The sequence below is a fragment of the Bos grunniens genome, chromosome 9 (genome assembly GCF_055505025.1).
Source record: "Bos grunniens cultivar Pamir isolate PY7600 chromosome 9, Bosgru_T2T1.0, whole genome shotgun sequence".
NCBI lineage: Eukaryota > Metazoa > Chordata > Mammalia > Artiodactyla > Bovidae > Bos > Bos grunniens.
The window spans coordinates 77,233,288-77,255,125 of NC_141173.1; the positions used below are offsets into that span (position 1 = coordinate 77,233,288).

The following is a 21,838-nucleotide window of genomic DNA, read 5'->3' on the forward strand; positions in this document are numbered from 1 at the left end:
AGGCTCCTCCATCCATGGGATTTTCCAGGCAAGAGTACTGGAGTGGGGTGCCATTGCCTTCTCCGAAAGACTACTCTAGAGCTATGAAAATAGTGCGGTACGGGGATAGAGTCCTAAGCTAAGAATCCAAAGACCTGAGTCTATTTGCTTTATATTTTTCAGTCAAGGGATCCTGAAGTTGTTCCTAAACATTGAAGTTTCCTTTGCTGTAAAATAGGGCTGTACTCTCTACCATATCCCACTAAGGATACTTGTGAACCTAATGACATGATAGCTATGAAAAAGGCATTGTGGAAATAAATATATGTATATATATATGAATAGACATCTCAATATATGATATTTTACATTATCAGTACATAATACATATAAAAATGAAAACCTACTTTCTTTGCCACCTAAGGAAAATGTGAAATGTTTGTAATTAAAACTGACAAATAAATATACTCAATTTATTGAGCATGTTACTGACATCTTATTATGATACTAAATTGCATTTTATCAATTCATGTTTGATCCAACACTGGTTACAATGATCACATCTACTACAGATCCTTGAAAGGTAATTAAGGCTTCCCACATGGGTCAGTGGTAAAGAATTCGCCTGCTAATACAGGAGACAGAGGACACATGGGTTCGATTCCTGGGTTGGGAAGATCCCCTGGAGGAGGAAATGACAACCTTCAACCAAAGGAATGTTTGAAAGAATTAAATTAAGTCATGGAGATCAAATCAGTCAATCCTAAAGGAAATTAATCCTGAATATTCATTGGAAGGACTGGTGCTGAAGCTGAAACTCCAATACTTCGGTCACCTGATCCAAAGCGCCAACTCACTGGAAAAGACCCTGATACTGGGAAAGATTGAAGGCAGGAGGAGAAAGGGACAACAGAAAATGAGATGGTTAGATGGCATCACTGACGCAATGGACATGAGTTCAAGCAACCTTAAGGAGAGAGTGAAGGATAGGGAAGCCTGGCGTGCTGCAGTCCATGGGGTCTCAAAGGGTCGGACACAACTGAGCAACTGAACAACAAAGTCATACCAATGTAAATCAATTGTGTCTACCCTTTATGCAGTTGTGACACTCAAAATAGGCTTGATATACAATACTTATTATCTACCCTCACACTGCAGGTACACAACACACACACAAATTAAAATTAATTTTGAGAATTTCATGACAGTTTGTGTAAAGTTCACATTAAGTGTCACATATCTGAAGTTGAATCTCAATTTAGTAAATTATGTTACTCTTTCTGATATATACATACACAGAAATAATTTTTCAGGAAACCTTGAAATATAGCATAGATAGCATAGACTTTAAAGGCCATGGGAAGCAAATCTTAATAGGCATAGACTTTAAAGGCCATGAGAAGCAAATCTTAATAGGCAAACTTCAGCTTGATGGAAAATGAACAGCATGGCAACACCCTACCGAGAGGGTTCCCGCTTCCATGAGACGTCTGCCTAGGGAGATGGTGAGGCACTGTTTTATGGTCTGTATTCTGCTCAGTGGGACTCATCAGCCCTGGTGACCTACTTTTCTTTCAGTTGACTGAGACTGTCAGATTTGATAACTCTCACAATGAAACAGATCTTCAGTTCAGCCTCGTTGCCAGGGGATGATCACTAGGGATTGCTGCAGTATAACAACTGACAAAGACAATCTAGTTTATAAAGTACTCCCTTCCTTTGTGAGAAAATTTCCCAGACAAGCAGGGCACAGATAAAGTTATATGCAAATGTGACTGTTGCACAGTGCTACAATCTACTAAAGAAAAATAAGAAGCCAGGATGGCACACCTTTCAGAATGATCTGACTCCCACTGCTCTCAATATTTATAAATACAGAGGGGCACAGGAAAAACCTCATCCATCTCACCAGCAGAACACATCACAATTACTCCATTAAGATGGATACTGGAATGCCATGGATTATTACCTTAGCCTCTTAACTCTGATCTTGTTAGCCACCCTCCCCTTCTTCCCATCCCTGCTTTAATAGTCTATTCCTGTGGAATAGTTCTATTCCACAGAAGCCTGAGGGATCCTTTCAAAACATGTCAGATCATGCTGCTCCTGTGCAATCTTACTAGAACCTACAAGACCCTACATGACCTGTGAACTGGCCCACTGCTATCTCTGACCTCAATTCCTACAATCCTATCCCTTCTTTATCCTACTCTAGCCACACCATCTTCCATCCAGTTCCTTGTACAAACCAAGCACGCTCCTGCCTCAGGGTCTTTGCACATGATGTTCCCACCATCTGAAATGCTCTTCCTTTAGACATCCTCATGGATAGCACCTTCTTATTCTTCAGGGGCTTAGTCAAGAGTCCCCTTCTTGTTGAGGTCTTACCTGCTAACCTGCCTAAAATTTCAACTCCTCCCTAATATTTTATATCTCCCTGCTCTTCTTTCTTTTTTCCCTTTAGTACATATCACCAGTACACATATATTTTAGCTATTTATCTTGTTTGTCTCTCCCTTGAAAATGTAAGTTTCAGGAGGCCTTAAAGCAGAATTACATAGAGTGCAATTTCACAATTTTAGCTAAAAAGGAGTCACCATTTAGTGACTGATGTCTCAATACCTTGCCCTGGGTTAGAGGCTTTATAGAAATTGGCACTTCATTTAATCTTCATAGCATTAGCCTCGTTTTGTAAATACAGAAATGGAGTAAAGCAACTTTACTTGAAGAAAGTTGACAAGTGGGCAACAGATTAGAACCTACAGCTGGCCTCAAAGCTCTGCTGCTAAACAGTGTAAAATAACAACTTGATAATATTTGCAATAAATTACTATGTGTTTTCTAATCTAAAAATAAAAATATCCATTTATATCTCTGAATAAGAAAAAGATCTTAAAAAAAAAAAGAATCTACAGTAAAGTCAGCAGTGTGGTATAATGAATGGAACACTATAAGTATCAGCACACTGGCTCTGTCATTTACCAGCTGTATGTTTTGAGCAACTCAAGCTCCCTGTGTTAAGAACAGAATAATTTAAATAGCATCGCCATGCTTCATGTTAAGGGATCCCTTAGTACAGGGTGAATTTTATTTTATTTTTTTTAATATCGAGTTTAAAGTGGACTTGCTTTCAGAACTTAAATGCAGCTTGATTTATAAATGCAGTTTAATTGCTCAATAATGTTCATTAATATCTATCTGGAAGGAATGGAGAGTCACAAATGAAATGTAAGAAACCATGATTTCTTGTGTCAAATTGCTTAATTTACAAAGGGAGATCACCTGCCATACCAGGAGTTGTTTTGTGAATTTTGAATACTGTTAAGTCCTGCATTTTAGAACTTTGAGGTCCTGTCTGGAAATCAGACAAGTTCCCACCAGATGGATGGTGAGGCCTAAAACATGGTCTCTTTGGCAGACTGCCAAGTTATCAAAAAGTGGGCTTAACTAAAAAACACATTTGCCCAGGCTTTTTTTTTTTTTTTATCTGCTAAGCTTTTAAAAATTAGAAAACATAATTATAGCCAGAGTTAAACTTAGCATTCATTTAGCAATTATTACATAAAAATAGATATAGAATAGATGAAACTATATAGAGCACCATTTAAGAGGAAAGCCACATACATTCCAGTCCTTTTTACAGGACACTTACTTAGTCTATGGTGTTTTCGTCTTCAGAATTAAATCCGTCTTGGGTGGACTTTTCTTTTTAAAGATTCTAGATAGTTTATAAGGTGCCAAAATGTTTGCAGTCTTTTTTGTCTATATGCTTATTCTACCTTTAATATACTCAGACACAAGCGATCCTGACTTCATTCTCTTCTCTCCTTATTCCCCTTCCCCCTCCCCTGGGCTCTGGACCCGACAACAAAAACCAGGGGTAGTGGTTTTGAGGGGAATACACACAGAAACAGTTTGTGGCCCATCCAGAGCTCCACAAAGGCCAGGAGGTGGTTTCCATATTCATGTTATCAAATAATTTCAATTGTTCCTTCTCTCCTATTCAATATATTACCAAAATTCAGCGCCTTCATCATGGGCTCTAAACTTTCTTACCACGTACTGAATTGAAATATTTTGGATTTAAAGTATCACACATAAAGTGAACATAAATGTTCAAAATGATAATGTAATTTCTTGCCTTTAATGGCCTTTTATTATAATAAATCATATATACAAAGTATATAACACAACAATGAATTTTTAAGAACCTATTACCCAACTCATGACTTAAAATATTATGAATAATTGCATCTACCCCATACTGTTACCTCGAGGTAACTGCTCTCCTGAATTCTGCGTTATTTATTATGCCTTTAACTTTTGCTATGTATGTGCATCAGATCAGATCAGATCAGTCGCTCAGTCGTGTCTGACTCTTTGCGACCCCATGAATCGCAGCACGCCAGGCCTCCCTGTCCATCACCAACTCCCGGAGTTCACTCAGACTCAAGTCCATCGAGTCAGTGATGCCATCCAGCCATCTCATCCTCTGTCGTCCCCTTCTCCTCCTGCCCCCAATCCCTCCCAGCATCAGAGACTTTTCCAATGAGTCAACTCTTCGCATGAGGTGGCCAAAGTACTGGAGTTTCAGCTTTAGCATCATTCTTTCCAAAGAAATCCCAAGGCTGATCTCCTTCAGAACGGACTGGTTGGATCTCCTTGCAGGCCAAGGGACTCTCAAGAGTCTTCTCCAACACCACAGTTCAAAAGCATCAATTCTTCGGCGCTCAGCCTTCTTCACAGTCCAACTCTCACATCCATACATGGCCACAGGAAAAACCATAGCCTTGACTAGATGAACCTTTGTTGGCAAAGTAATGTCTCTGCTTTTCAATATGCTATCTAGGTTGGTCATAACCTTCCTTCCAAGGAGTAAGCGTCTTTTAATTTCATGGCTGCAGTCACCATCTGCAATGATTTTGGAGCCCAGAAAAATAAAGTCTGACACTGTTTCCACTGTTTCCCCATCTATTTCCCATGAAGTGGTGGGACCGGATGCCATGATCTTCGTTTTCTGAATGTTGAGCTTTAAGCCAACTTTTTCACTCTCCACTTTCACTTTCATCAAGAGGCCTTTGAGTTCCTCTTCACTTTCTGCCATAAGGGTGGTGTCATCTGCATATCTGAGGTTATTGATATTTCTCCCATAAATATGTCTAAATTACATATTTAGACTTGCTTAGTTTGTATGTAATTATACAGGAATACTTACAAAGATATAAAAGCATAGGATTATATGAAGTATTAAATCCAAGTTTCTCTTCAAATAAATGCATATCTGAGTCTATAAGATGCCTTCTTTATCAGTCATTATGTCAATGATACTTTGCCATTCTCTTTAGTGTTATTTACTTACCATTATGTTTCTAAGCCATATCCATGTAGTTAAGTGAGCCTATGGTTAATCCATTTCACTGAAGCATACATTCCATTCTAATACATTTATTTATCCACTCTTTTACTGATGGATGATAGGTTGAAAAAGATGTTCATGCTATTATCTCAACAAGTCAAAACTCCCCTAACCAAGACAGTGGTTAGCCGGTGAGAGATACAGCTAAGGCTCAATTCCACTACCCATTGTTGAGGGAAAACAGGCTCTGGAGTCACAGATCCGGGTTTCAATCCTAGTTCACTTTTAGGGGTGAAGGGTGTGTTCACTATCTTGACTGTGGGGATGGTCTCACGTATGTATAAGTATGCCAAAACATATTAAATTGTGTACTTTAAAGGTGTGTAGTTTATTTTATATAAATTATACCTCATAATGCTCTTTGTAAAGAGAGGGAGAACTCTGTTTCAGGATTTTAAAGCTTTCTGATCTTAAGCAAGTACTGTGATTCCTCCAAGACACATCTGTGACCTGGGTACAAGCTGCCTTACATGGTTGCAGTAAGAATTAAGCAGACACACAGGTAACACCAGCCCAGCTTCTGGCTCCTGAGCTTTTCCATGTGCCAAATGCTTGGCTCCATGCTGGGAATATCGAAATCAATATGATGAGGATGCTGTGTGGCCTCCCATCTCCGCCCTGATCTAGAAGGGAAGGCAGATATGAATAGAGTCTCATTCCAGTGTAATGGGATGCATGGAACAACACAAACCGGAGCAAGTTGAGAGTCGCCCTCACTACTTGAATGCATAAAGGCCTGAAATGACAGACCACAATCTTCTCACCCTGGTAAATAGGACAGAGCAACAAAGTGCCACAGATCACAGAGCAGCGAACACATGGAACCAGCAAAAACTCCTCTGGGTTTCCACTGTGTCCTGGAATTACTTACCCAGAGAGACCCAATAATAAAATAATTGTATCTAGAATCATGTTTTCTGGATAGTTAAGTGACCCAAGGCCAGGGGCTCTGTCTATATATTGGGACTAAGCAGGACTTAACATGGTTTTTTGAAAACAATACCGTGAATAAGTGAATGCTGCTACTGCTAAGTCGCTTCAGTCGTGTCCGACTCTGTGCGACCCCGTAGACGGCAGCCCACCAGGCTCCCCTGTCCCTGGGATTCTCCAGGCAAGAACACTGGAGTGGGTTGCCATTTCCTTCCCCTATGCAGGAAAGTGAAAAGTGAAAGTGAAGTCACTCAGTCGTGTCCGACTCTTTGCGACCCCATGGACCGCAGCCTACAAGGCTCCTCCATCCATGGGATTTTCCAGGCAAGAGTACTGGAGTGGGGTGCCATCGCCTTCTCCGAAATAAGTGAATAACACCAAACAAGTCAAAGACAGAGGGAAAAGTGACAACAGCAGGCATAATGAGAAGGAACTTGGGTAATTCAGCAATCTTGTCCTATCATTTCACCAACATGGTGCAATGAAAAGAAATGAAATATAAAGTGAGAAGCCCTGCATTCATGTCCTCTCAAATACTGGCTTTGTGATCTTGAAAAAGTAATTTAATATATCTGAGTCTCAGTTTCAAGATGGTTAAAATGCTAGCAATAATTATTAAAAATATTGACTTTATGGAAGGTCTTGTGAAAATGAGATATAATTTGTGAAAAAGTTCTAAAGTGTTCTACAATTATTATAAAATGAGTGCCAGTAAAATAACCACTGGTAGTTCTACACAGATAACCTGTAAAGTCACAACAACTAGAAAGTCTTGGTAATTGCTGAAACCTCTCAAATTTATTGCTTTAGGTAGGAAATTCTATGTTTGTGGAATAAAAGACTTAGAATGATTGAAAGAGTAGCCAAATTTTCATAAAATCAGACACTGTCTACTGAACTAATTTCTTTGAAGTCTGGTTTGAAAAACCAAGCAGTTTAAAGACATCAGTCATCATTATTTGAGCATATACTGTGCCAGGCACCACGCTTAAGGATTTAAAAAACATTAACTCACTTCAGCCTCATAACCATCTTCAAGGTGGGTAAGGCAATCAAGTAATTTATTATCAAAACCAGAATGCCTTTGAGAGTGAAAGGAGTACTTTTAATAATTACACAGAACAGCAGCCGTAAACCAGGACTATCCTGAGCAAAACCAGAACATGTGGTTTATGACTCTTCACAGTTAAGGAAAGTTAAACTCGCAGAGGGAAGCAATTTGCCAAGGCCACCAACTTCGACAGGTGGGAAAGCTCCTCTAGACCAGTCTCCCAAGCATCACCTTATACATGCTTCCTACATGTGTGGTTACAGAGGAAGGCCACTGTCCTTTTGTCATCCTCAAAATCCTCCTTCGATTTAAATCTCTCATATCAGTAGAGACCGAAACAGAACCTGAGATGATGCCAGTGCAAAGAAAAACAGAGACTAGAAAAGAAAATTTCAGTTTCTATCAATACCATGAAAGCCAATCATTTATTGCCACAATCCCAGTCTAATTTATCTGTCTGGGGAGAAGGAGGGCAAATTTTACGCAAGAGATTGAGTAACTCATGACTGACATCCTTTCTGCTGAGACAATGGGGCCTCTGTGAATGTTTCCCTGATTCAGTGAACATATCATCAAACATAACCTCCCACAATGGCAGTTGGAGATATGCCCTCTCAACTCACAGGAAGTATCCTGTCATCTCTAACTGAAATTTCCTTCAAATACCTGAATAACCTCTTTGGTAGCACCTGGCACACAATGCAAACTAACAAAACAAAGAACTGTCAAGACTAGAACAATACCAAAGCAATAGCTTACTCTTTGATTTCACAGTTGAATAAAAATGTTATTTTGTGAGATTTCTGAATCCCTTTGCAGACAGCGTTTTTCAAGCAGCATGTTTACTATGTAGATGACATATATAACATATACTTGGAAACAGTTCAAGCAACTTCTTTTCTTGCTACACTACATCACTACTTTGCAAGATATATATGTGGAGATCACCAGCAAAATAACTTTCACTACACCATAAACACAAGTCCTACTTGGGAAATGTTTTGCATTTGGATAATTACTTTGGAATGATGAGCCAGAATAAATAACCAAAACAGACATCCCCTAAGTTCTCTGTTCTAATTTATATGTCCTTAACTTCTGTCTTATTAGCAACTCTCATTTTAGGGGAGTGCTTTTATCCTAAGCACATAATAGATGCTTAATTATTACCTGTCCCTTCTCCAGAGTTCACTACTGTCCTCACCATAGCCTACTTAGAAATACAAAGGGTTTTCCCAGTAGAATTTTCCTTCTAAATTGACTTCTGTATACTCCATGTTTAAAATGACCCCAAATGCTAGAGTGACATTTAAGGACATGATTGCAGTCAGGGGTCTTGGAATTAACATAAAGACTATACACTGTTAGCTTGGAGCCCCTCATACAATGAATGGATCCCCACCTGATCTCAAATGCCAACTTTACCATCATATATGCATGGATGCATGCAAGTTGCATCAGTTGTGTCCAACTCTTTGTGACCCTATGGACCGTAACCAGCTGGGCTTCTTTGTCCATGGGATTCTCCAGATAAGAATACTGGAGTGGGTTGCCATGCCTTCCTCCAGGGGATCTTCCTGACCCAGGGATCGAACCCATAGTCTGTTATGGTCTCCTGCATCGGCAGGTAGGTTCTTTACCACTAGCATCACCTGGGAAGCCCTAAAAAGTTAGGTCACTTCCTGGACTTTACATTCTGTCTTTAACATTCTGTCCTACCAGTTTGTATATTCAGGTGCCACACTGCAGTGATTCCTGACTCTTTATGTTTTAATACCTCGTCAGGCTGCTTCTCCTTCCCCATTGCTCTTCTAGTTTACAGCTTTGCCAGTAGCAACCTTGGATCCGGCCTCTCCAATCCTCTTTCTCCTCCTCCCATCCCCTAAAATAATTCCACACTAAAACAGAACAAAACTACTCAATTTTTTATTCCTAGTGTGTTAATTTTTAAAATTAACTTGAGCAGAATTGACAGTTTTTTGATATTGAATCCTCTAAGAGAATGTTATATCTTTTCATTTATTCAAATCTTAGCTGTGTTCCCATAAAGTATTTTAAAGCTTTTTCATATGTAACTTGCATTTTTAAATTAAAATTTTCCCTACTTTGTTTACTATAGCTATTTTAAATAGACTTTTTCTACTATCTCTTCTAACTTGCATATGTAGATATGAAAGTTATTGATTTCTATACCAATATTATACCATATGTATATCTATACTATGTTATAGTAACTGCAAATGCCTGTCTTATTCTTTGTTTTAATGAAAACGGCCCATTAAAAATTATGTTGGATTTGGTGACAGGTAGGTACTTTTGTTAAGTTACAAATATCCACTTGTTCCCATATTATTATATTTTTTTAATCAAGAATGGCTGTAAAATTGTATCAAATGTCAATATCTACAGTTTTTATATGATTTTTCCCCTGAAGTATATTAACACAATTAATACATGATTGAATTACCTAATGATAAACATTCTTAAATTACTATGGAAATAAATCCAGATTGATTTTGAAGTATTCATTTCATAAATGAGTTACTAGATTATGTTTCCTGTTATTTTTAATTTCTAATGCCAATATTCATGAGTGAGATTGGCTAGTTTATCTTATGATTTGTGTATTCAGGTTTTGGTATCAGTGTTAAAACTAATTTATTATCATTTTTTAATTTCACCTTTTCCTTCTCTTTCTTTGCTCTCAGACAGTTTCAAGCACTGAATTAAATACTCTTAAAACTTTAGTAGATTCTTCTTCGTGAAACTGTCTAAGCTTGGTGTTCCCCCTCAATTTGGTTCAATGTTTTTTTTAACTATTTCAATTTTTCCCCAGTTTTATTGAGATATAACTGACATTAATATTGTGAAAGTTTAAGGTCTACAATGTGATGACTTGATGCATATATATTATAAAACATTTATGACAATAAGGTTAGTTAACACCTTCATCAACTCAGTTACTACTTTGGAGGTCAATACGGTGTAATTTTTGATACAATTTTTTTAACATGGGAATTAGTCTGTTAATATTCCCCCTCTACATGTTCTAAAGTCAGATTTGATACTTTAAATAAATTAGAAAATCAGTTTCAACATTAGCTATGTCTTGCATCTAACAAAAGATATATGTAATTTTTATTCCCAATCATAAAATCTTCTGTTTGAAAAATGTTGGTGATTTCCTATTAGCTATGCAATAAGAGCTAACTCTCTCACTTGGCATTGCCCGTCGGTAATCTTACTTCAGCCTCCCTCCACCACTATTCCTGTCATCACTCTTCGTGAACTCAGCATCCACTGAGCTGTTCCGTCTAACACCTGCTCTGATCCTTCACAACCTTACCTCCAGTGCGCCTCAGCCACCCACTCTTAGGGACACGCTCTAGACCTAGTTGCTACATAATACCTGAACTGCAATTCTGGAGTGGTTCACTAACCAATAATCCTACAGAATTTGCTCAAGGTGTGAGAAAAAGAAAAGAATCAAGAATGTGCCCGATGATCTTGACTTAAAAATGGGTAGAAAGAAGATGTAACTTACTGAGGTGAGGAAAACTATAAAAGAATCAGGTAGAGTTGTTTTTTTTTTTTCCTTTTTTTCCTTTTGGAAGAGAGATGTGAGAATCACATTTGAATTTGAATCAGTTTGAGATAGCTGTAAGAGACATTTAAGTGGCGATGGACAGTAAGCAGATAAATGCATGAGTGTGGACTAGAGCTTAGAAATTTAGAAAACTTCCATGCGTGGAATTTAAGAGATAAAGTTAAGAAGTAGTATTCTAGGAATTACGAGACACACTTCAAGTCTTAGCTCTGTCACTTGCTGTATGCATCACTTGCATCTTCAAGGCATTAATTTCTTTATTTAGAAAGTGGTGAGTGGAAGACTGTTCTCTAAGATCTTTTTTGAACAGGCTGTTCATCCTCCATTCATTTAATTCAATAAATATTTACACAGAAGAACAAAACTGGAAGAATCATACTCCCTGATTCAGGCTATATTACAAAGCTGCAGAAATCAAAACAGTATGGTACTAGCACACACAAAACTAGATCAATGGGTCAGGATGAAAGCCCAGTCGAGGATCATGCATTGAATTTAGAAGACTTACCTTTGGATCTGTTTCTTCATCCTCATCTTGGTAATCATCACAGAGGGGACTGGAGTTGGCTGCAAAGGTGGGTCCTTGGGAATAGTACTGAGAACTCCGATAGCCATCCCGCCGTAACTTATCACATTCTGCAGGAGTAGAGGCCAGGGAAGGGAGAAAGGGCTTTAAGAACCAGGATTTGCTTACTCCTTTTTATTTACCTTTTCTTGCAATATTTCTCTACATATAATAATGATTTAAAATAATAATAAAAATGATGATGAAAAGAACTAAGAGTTAGTAAAGCAGCTACCACACCTTATATGCCATGTTAATACACTTCAAAGGGACTGTTTTACACCTCTCAAAAACTCTGAGTCAGGGTAATTACATTACTTTTATTGAAGTATAGTTGATTTACAATGTTGTGTTAATTTCTACTGTATAGCAAGTTGACTCAGATATACAATGTATACATTCTTTTTTAACATTCTTTTCCATTATGGTTTATCACAGGATGTTGAATATAATTCCCTGTGCTATGTTATAGTAGGTTGCTATTGTTTAGTCACTAAGCTGTGTCTGACTCTTTTGCAACCCCATGGACTGTAGCCTGCCAGGCCTCTCTGTCCATCGAATTTCCCAGGCAACAATACTGGAGTGGGTTGCCATTTCATTCTCCAGGGGATCTTCCCCACTCAGAGATTAAACCCAAGTCTCCTGCATTGGCAGGCAGATTCTTTACCACTGAGCCAGCTGGAAGCCTGTCCACCCTATATATGATAGTTTGCATCCACTAATCTCGAACTCCCAATCCTTTCTTCCCCTACTCCCCTCCTCCTTAGCAACCACAAGTCTATTCTCTGTCTGTGAGTCTGTTTCTATTTTGTAAATAAGTTCATTTGAGTCATATTTTAGATTCCACATATAAATGATATCATATGATATGTGTCTTTTTCTGATTTACTTCACTTAGTATGATAATCTCTAGGTCTGTTTATGTTGCAGCAAATGGCAATATTTCATTCTTTTTTTATGACTGAGTAATATTCCACTGCATATATATACCACATCCTTTTTATCCATTCATCTGTTGATGGACATTTAGGCTGCTTTGATGGCTACTGCAAACAGTGCTACTACGAAACAGGGACGCATGTATCTTTTCAAATTAAGAGTTTTGTCTAGGTGTATGCCCAGGACTGGGACAGCCGGATGACATGGCAACTAAATTTTTAGGTTTTTGAGGAACCTCCATACTGTTTTCCATACATACTATAATTTTTGACATGTAACAATTGATGACATAATTCCACATCAAAAATCGCAAGCAATTCTCATGTGAGGCTTGCCTTCTAGACTGATCAACTGGAAGTGAGAAATCATGGATTATAATCTATCATTCTGTTTTTATTTCCAATTTAATTTGATGCTAAACAGCCTATAATCACTGTGTGGAGTTTAGCACAAAGCTGGGTGGCAGTCTGAGAAGTCTTCCAGTTCACGGAGCAATGACTGGGGCCGTTGGCTGCTCAGAGACCGGGGATTCTCTTCAAGAAGGAACCACTGCACTGCTAACTCCCATCAGTTGAGGGAGAACAAAGCAAGGGTTCTAATGACATTTTAAAGTCCCAGGAGCTCTCCTATGACTTAGATACCTCAGAAAAGTATTTGCCTTGCAAAAGGATTCCTCACAGTATTGCTTTAAATATCCATCTTGCTAAAGGAAGGCGACAGGTGTTTGGTTTTGGGCAAGTTTCCTCTTTGCACAGTTTTACAAAACCACGCACCTAATGGCACAGAACTAAAGTAGGGCATCTTCAGAGCTCCCTTTTAACACTAGGATCTAAGCTGCTTCTTCAAAGAGGAGATGAGCAGCTGCTTTAGTGGAGGGATAAAAATAAAAAAATCCTCACTGTCCTGTGTAACCTATCTCATGGTAGAAGCAGAGAGTCAAATGAAAACTACACATCAGATTTTTTTTTTTAACTCCATAGAAATAGTTACAAGGCTCTTTTAGAATGCCAAGCTAACTGAAAAATTGTACAGGTAATCATAAGATAGTTAAACACTAATACTTCAGTTACTTATGGGCTGAATAATGTGTGGGCTAGACTGGCAATCCATGCTAACTAACATTGAATAAAAAAAGAAAATTAAAAAAAAATTTCTGACACCTCCAGAGTACATTTGAAAAAATGAGGATTTATAACACTAATCAAACCCTTTTCAGTGAAAAAGACTTCCACGTTTTCTCCAATATTTCACAACTTCTCTACAAAAATAAATAGTACAACCAGATTCTGTTCTCATTCCTACAGGGATGTTACATAAAGCATGATGACTAGTTTTCAAATGGTGTTCAGTACAGAGTTCTTGGATTCTGTAAATATTTTACTTTTTAAAATGATTTTAATTATTTCCTTTTGGCTGTGCTGAGTCTTCATGTTGCATGAGCTTTTTTCTCTCTAGTTGCGGTGAGCAGGACTGCTCTCCAGTTGCAGTGCACAGGCTTCTCTTGTTGCGGAGCAGGGGCCCCAGGGCACATGGGCCTCAGCAGTTGCGGCTCCCAGGCTCTAGAGCACAGGCTCAATAGTTATGGCGCACAGGCTTAGTTGCTCCATGGCATGTGGGACCTTCCCAGATCAGGGATCAAATTCGGGTCTCTGGTACTGGCAGGCAGATTCTTCACCACTGAGCCACCAGGGAAGTCTGATTTTATTTCATATTTTTTTATCTTAAAGCTAAAATAAAACATAACACTCAACCCTATAATTCTACATGTCACTAATTTGTATTGCTAAATTAACTTTTCTGTAGTCCTATAAACTGAAGTCTCCTAAAGATTCAGGGTGAATCTTGTAAAACAAACTAATAAAACCTATTACCACTGTAAGTTACTTATCACATAATTTGGTGCTTTCAAAAATAGTTACCAAACAAAACAAAACACAAAGTTAAGGCCAAAGCCCTTTAAACCAAATCCTTTTCTTATTCAAAAAATAATCCTTTTCACCCTCATTCACCGACCTTAAGATAAGTACAAGTCTCAAATTATAGAATTTTACAGTACTAAATAATCTGTTCTCGATATCAGGTACCATGTAAGAATGTGTTTAGAAAAGATTCCTCTGCAAGGGACTGTTAGGCTAGGTCATCTCTAAAGGTGGTATTCATTCTGATATTCTTGGCAATAATATTAAAAACATCCAAAATGTTATCATCAAAAACGACAACAAATCACAAGAGTTGGCAAGAATGTAGAGAAAAAGGAACCCCAGTGCTGTAGGTGGAAATGTAAATTGATGCAGCCAGTATGGAAAACAGTATGGCAGTTCCTCAAAAAATTAAAAACAGAACTATCACACAATTCAGCAACTCTGCTTCTGGGTATTTATCTGAAGAAAATAAAACAGTAACTCAAGAAGATATATGTAATCCAATGTTCATTCACACGCACAGAGGAATATTACCCAGCCATAAAAAAGAATGAAATCTTGCCATTTGCAATAGCATGAATGGACCTAGAAGGTATTATGCAAAGTGAAATAAGTCAGACAAAGACAAATACCATACGATTTCACTTACATGTGAAATTTAAAAAACAAAACAAACAAATCGGAAACAGACTTAAAGATTCAGAGAGCAAGTGCGTGGTTGCCAGATGGCAGGGGGGATGGGGTTGGGCATAATAGATGAAGGGGATTAAGATGTACAAAATTCCAGTTATAAAATACATAAGTCTTAGGGATGTAATATACACCCTTACATAGAACATGCTCGATAATACGATAATAATTTTGCGTGGTGACAGATGTTACTAGACTTACCATGATCACTTTGCAACATATTTAAATATTAAATCAGTATGTTGTACACCTGAACCTATACAGTACATCAATTACACTTCAAAATTTTTTAATTAAAAGGAAATTTAAAATAGCCAAATGACATACCTATTAAAGCTTATAAAACCAAAATACTGCAAAATTGTTATCCATATATTAAAATCATGAAAAGATGACAATTGTTAGTATTCCCAGTATGTGTCATCTTTCAAGCCTAGTTTAAAGGACAATGTCTTTTCTTACCATGGTTAAATTTATGTCACAAAAATGTTTAAATAGTGCTATAACAAACTAGTATATCAAATGAACATGGTGCTCATCTAAGATTAAATTAGGCCATATAAATTTATGGCAGATAACCAATTTTTTAATTCTTACCAGATTAATATAATAAACTCATTAATTAATCTAAATAATTAATAATCTAATTAATCCAAGAAATTCATCAACTTCCACTGTCATTCATCTTCAACTCTAATGGGAAATCTAGGAAAATTTCCTCTTGTCAAGTTGCAGTGGCCCTCAGCTTCTAAAACCTTGGCTTTGTTCATTAAAAAGTGAGTTTATTGTCTATGGAGTGAGATATAAGCAAGTGTTGCTGCTGCTAAGTCGCTTCAGTCGTGTCCGACTCTGTGTGACCCCATAGACAGCAGCCCACCAGGCCCCCCCGTCCCTGGGATTCTCCAGGCAAGAACACTGGAGTGGGTTGCCATTTCCTTCTCCAATGCATGAAAGTGAAAAGTGAAAGTGAAGTTGTTCAGTCGTTTCCAACTCTTCGCGACCCCATGGTCTGCAGCCCACCAGGCTCCTCCATCCATGGGATTTTCCAGGCAAGAGTACGAGAGTGGGGTGCCATTAGCAATCATGAATAAACAAAGACTTTTCAAACGCTACACTGATGGTAAGGACAAGGCAAAGTATAACTTAAAGCCAGGTTATGCCAGCAACCACAGGTGGGAAACATGATACTAAATGTAATAGAAGCTCCGTCTTTAACACATATGCTTCTTGCAACAGAAATTTAGAGTAAAACCATGCTATTGTTCTCACAGTACTGCTCAGATAAAGGTGTCACTGTTTGTAGTCTCCTCTGGTTTTCTAGCCACAAATTTCCTCCTCCTTCCTTTCCTGTCCAGCTATTTTCTTTAGCACAAGAACAATGGACAAATAACGTGGGTGACCAAAGTTTTAAATATAGAAGCAAAAAATACTGTCAGAGGCTTAAAGGGTTACCTAACCGTCTTACAAATTTAATACTGTTTTGTCCTCCCAACCTTCACATATTACACTATTTGTTGGATTTTCTGCTTTAATATTTTAGATATGTTGAGGGAGTCTGCTGCAAGAAGATTTAGAGTTATCTTCAAACTCATTTTCTCTACCGGAAATCCTTGATGAATTTCCATGCTCTCTGTTTTGCTCCTAAGTGTAATGAATTAGTGACAATGAGCTGGAGTATAAAGCAGTCACAAACACTTCCAAGCCCCAGGGGCTTAATACAACAAGAAGATGTTTTTATGACTCTGCATGTTCTCCCGGTCCAGGCAGTGGTGGCAGTCACATGGAGATCAAGCCGTGGGAAGATCCCCCTCAAAGAGTGCTCAGACCATCAAGCAGCAGCACTACTGGCTCTGGAAACTTCTGCCAGAAGTAACCAGGTTACTTCCTCTCCTGTTTCTTTGGATACAACAAGTCACACGTCCACATGTACCTTCAGAGGTGAGAAGAAGGGCAACCTTACCTCATAAGCAAGGGGAAAATCAAACTATTTCAAAACAACTCTAATGACTCCTCCAGAAACACCACCAAATCTAAGACTTCTCAGATCCTTGTCACCCATTCTCCCAACACTTGGTAAACGTTTACTTCTAATCCTTCCTATATAACATTGAGAAATGTGGGATTTGCAATGAAAAGCTACACTTGTGTGTTTCAGTAACAGGACGTTAACCACTGGCAGGGGTGGGTAGATGGGTGGGTGGCACAGCCATGCGACAGCTCTAGGGAGAGCAGCTGAGTGTCTGTAATTCAGACAAACCAGGTACCACTCACTACCTGTGAGACCTGGGGGACAGCATCTTATCCTCCTAGAAATTAAGATTCCACTTCTAAAGCTGGGCCATTACTTCATTTGGGAAGCTGTCATGAGAATCAGTCAACAAGTATTTCTGAGAACTCTGCTCTTTCAGGTAAGAGACTAGGTCAGCGTGCGTCAGGACTTGGTACAGAACCTTCCCACTTGGCCAGTGCTCAAAAAACACGGTCACTGATGTCAACAATTACCACGGAAGCCATAACTACCTCAAATCCTCTCACTTTTAAAAGTCAGTAGGCAATTCCATAACAAGACCTCCCTGGCTACACAATTCTTTAAGATTCTAAGGTCTGACCAAACTGTTGGCTACATCTTGACTAAAACATCATGAGGTTGTATTTCTTCTGCATATGACACTCATACAGGGATCCTCTTACTGTCAGTGGCCTAAACATTTATTTCTAACTCCTCTCAACCCAGAAAAAGAACATAAATTTTTGAGTTGATCTAAGTACAACAACATGCGAAGAGTTGACTCATTGGAAAAGACTGCTGCTGGGAGGGATTGGGGGCAGGAGGAGAAGGGGACGACAGAGGATGAGATGGCTGGATGGCATCACTGACTCGATGGACGTGAATCTGAGTGAACTCTGGGAGTTGGTGAGGGTCAGGGAGGCCTGGCGTGCTGTGATTCATGGGGTTGCAAAGAGTCAGACATGACTGAGCGACTGAACTAAGCACAAAATTTATTAACCTAATCGGTTTCATGTAATGTTCAAAATTCTCCAAGCCCGGCTTCAGCAATACATGAACCATGAACTTCCAGATGTTCAAGCTGGTTCTAGAAAAGGCAGAGGAACCAGACATCAAATTGCCAACATCCGCTGGACCATCGAAAAAGCAAGAAAGTTCCAGAAAAACATCTACTTCTGCTTTATTGACTATGCCAAAGCCTTTGACTGTGTGGATCACAATAAACTGGAAAATTCTGAAGGAGATGGGAATACCAGACCACCTGACCTGCCTCTTGAGAAACCTGTATGCAGGTCAGGAAGCAACAGTTAGAACTGGACATGGAACAACAGACTGGTTCCAAATAGGAAAAGGAGTACGTCAAGGCTGTATATTGTCACCCTGCTTATTTAACTTCTATGCAGAGTACATCATGAGAAACGCTGGGCTGGAAGAAGCACAAGCTGGAATCAAGATTGCCAGGAGAAATATCAATAACCTCAGATATGCAGATGACACCACCCTTATGGCAGAAAGTAAAGAGGAACTAAAAAGCCTCTTGATGAAAGTGAGAGGAGAGTGAAAGTTGGCTTAAAGCTCAACATTCAGAAAACGAAGATCATGGCATCTGGTCCCATCACTTCATGGGAAATAGATGGGGAAACAGTGGAAACAGTGTCAGACTTTATTTTTCTGGGCTCCAAAATCACTGCAGATGGTGACTGCAGCCATGAAATTAAAAGACGCTTACTCCTTGGAAGGAAAGTTATGACCAACCTAGATAGCATATTGAAAAGCAGAGACATTACTTTGCCAACAAAGGTCCGTCTAGTCAAGGCTATGGTTTTTCCAGTGGTCATGTGTGGATGTGAGAGTTGGACTGTGAAGAAAGCTGAGCACTGAAGAATTGATGCTTTTGAACTGCAGTGTTGGAGAAGACTCTTGAGAGTCCCTTGGACTGCAAGGAGATCCAACCAGTACATTCTGAAGGAGATCAGTCCTGGGTGTTCTTTGGAAGGACTGATGCTAAAGCTGAAACTCCAGTACTCTGGCTACCTGATGTGGAGAGTTGACTCATTGGAGAAGACTCTGATGCTGGGAGGGATTAGGGGCAGGAGAAGGGGATGACAGAGGATGAGATGGCTGGATGGCATCACTGACTCAATGGACATGAGTCTGAGTGAACTCCGGGAGTTGGTGATGGACAGGAAGGCCTGGTGTGCTGCGATTCATGGGGTTGCAAAGAGTCGGACACGACTGAGCGACTGAACTGAACTGAACATGAAGCCTTATACTTAGGAGCATTTTTACACTAAAATAGTATCAGCCAGATGCCTGATAAATGTATTCAATGTTTTGAAACTTCCAAAGCAAAGATAAAAAAGGATCAAGGTTTTTTGATCTGAAAGTATGTGTGCTGGGTTGAACTTTGTCCCCAGAAAAGAAATGCTGAGGTCTTAACCTCGGTACCTATGACTATGACCTTATTTACAGTCTTTCCAGATGTAAGCATGTTAAAATGAGGTCTTTTGGGTGGGTTCTAACCCAATGTGACTGATGTCCTTATGAGAAGGAAACATAGACACTGGGACCATTTGAAGATGCACTGACACAGAGGAAAGACAGCCAGGTGCAGACAGAGGCAGAGACAGATTGGAGTTAAGCTGCTGCACGAGCACAGGGTCACCAGAAACTGGAAGAGGGTGACCACAAGAGGCTGAAAGGAGTATGGCCCTGCCAACACCCTGATTTTGGACTTCTAGCCTCCAGAATTATAAGACAATAAATTTCTATTGTTTTATGTCACCCGGTTCGTGGCACTTTGTCATGGCAGCCCAAGGAAATCAACAAAGATGGAACCAGGAGATGCTAAGATGTGAAAGATGTTCATAAGGATCTTTGGAGAAATGGGGTGGGGTTCCCTTTGGTAGGAATCTTAGAGCATCATGGTGAAGAAACTGCAACAGGAATTGGGCATCTGGAGTTGGCTGTTTGGCTGCTGAAGAGCTGTGCAACTCTGGGCAAGAAGCATCTGTCAGCTTCAGCACCAAGCTCTAAGGTTCCAAGAAAAGTTAGCGGTTGTAGTAGGAAAAGGCAAGACGTAAAACAACTCTCAGCAGACATAGAGTAACTGCTGTGTATTACTAATATTAACTTTGATTGAGGGTTCCCTGTGAACAAGCCATTGTTCAAAGCACTTTACGTACAGTAAATCATTTACTCTCCACAATGACCTTAAGAGATGGGGATTAATATCCACATTTTATGTACAAAGACCTTGAGACACAAAGAAACTTGCTCCAGTTGGTGGAACCAATATTAGACTCCAGGTGCTCTGGCCACAAGGCTGGTGCTCTTTCCTGAGAGTGTCAACTTGCTTATGATAAGAAACCCTCCTCCTCCATGTCTCTGGTTTGTTGTTGTTGTTTAGTCGCTCAGTCATGTCTAGTTGTTTGTGATCCCATGGACTGAAGCCCGCCAGGCTCCTCTCTGCATGGGATTTCCCAGGCAAGAATACTGGAGTGGGTTGCCATTTCCTTTTCTAGGAGATCTTCCTGACCTGCGGATTGAACCCATGTCTGCTGCACTGGCAGATGGATGCTTTAGCACTGAGCCACCAGGGAAACCCGTATGTCTCTTTACCACACTTAATTATGTATAAAATAACACTGGTCTTTATCTGATGAATCAATAATACACTTTTGGGTTTTAGAAATTAAGAAATTGAACTAGTTTTACTAGAGTTTTTTCCTATACTTAAATTTCCATAACAACAACAAAAATATAAGTACAGAATGTAGTAAGTATTGTTCATCTTAAGGAATGTTGGTATTTAAGGTTTACCACAGTTAAAATTAGAGATGGACTCTTAGCTTTTCCTCAAAGGGAAAGCATGTCTATAGGTGAAAACACTACCTATCTCATAAATAATGAAAATATTAGCAGACTCAGCTTTTTAAGAAGAAACAGAAAATTCTTTGATCCCTTCTGAAAATGATTTTATAAATTCTTCAATTTATATTAATTATACATATTAATATATAATATATACTACCATCACCAGTTCCCAAACTCTCCTAGAGCTGATGGCATTCAGGGTTTACTGGCTGGCAGTGGCAGCTGCCATGCTTACAGGGAACCCAAGTCACTGCACTACTTCATGGCAGCTTCCCCCAAATCTTTTGAGGTTTACTTCAAATCCCCTTCTTCACAAAGCCTTCCCCACTTACTGCAACCTTCTGTGTGTGTGCACACGTGCACCTAAATGTCCACCCACAGATGGATGGATAAAGAAGATGTGGTATATATACACAATGGAATATTACTCAGAAAAAAAAGAATGAAATAATGCTATTTGCAGCAACATGGATGGACCTTTAGATTATTAACCTAAATTTGGAAAACTCAGCAGTGGCCACAGGACTGGAAAAGGTCAGTTTTCATTCCAATCCCAAAGAAAGGCAATGCTAAAGAATGCTCAAACTACCACACAATTGCACTCATCTCACACGCTAGTAAAGTGATGCTTAAAATTCTCCAAGCCAGGCTTCAGCAATACATGAACTACGAACTTCCAGATGTTCAAGCTGGTTTTAGACAAGGCAGAGGAACCGGACATCAAATTTCCAACATCCGCTGGATCATCAAAAAAGCAAAAGAGTTCCAGAAAAACATCTACTTCTGCTTTACTAACTATGCCAAAGCCTTTGACTGTGTGGATCACAATAAACTGTGGAAAATTCTGAAAGAGAT

General features: G+C 39.1%; 1 protein-coding gene across 8 annotated transcripts in view; it reads right to left on the minus strand.

Moving 5' to 3' along the window:
• Positions 1 to 21,838, minus strand: part of NHSL1 (NHS like 1) — a 231,511-nt gene that overhangs the window by 25,743 nt on the left and 183,930 nt on the right. For all 8 annotated transcript variants that reach the window (XM_086318065.1, XM_086318059.1, XM_086318057.1 and 5 more), the window contains exon 3: positions 11,492 to 11,619. Coding sequence is in view for 6 of the 8 variants with exons in the window: in XM_086318059.1 (XP_086174185.1) it covers positions 11,492 to 11,619 (128 nt within the window). In the remaining 2 variants the exon portion in view is untranslated. The remainder of the gene's footprint in view (positions 1 to 11,491; positions 11,620 to 21,838) is intronic.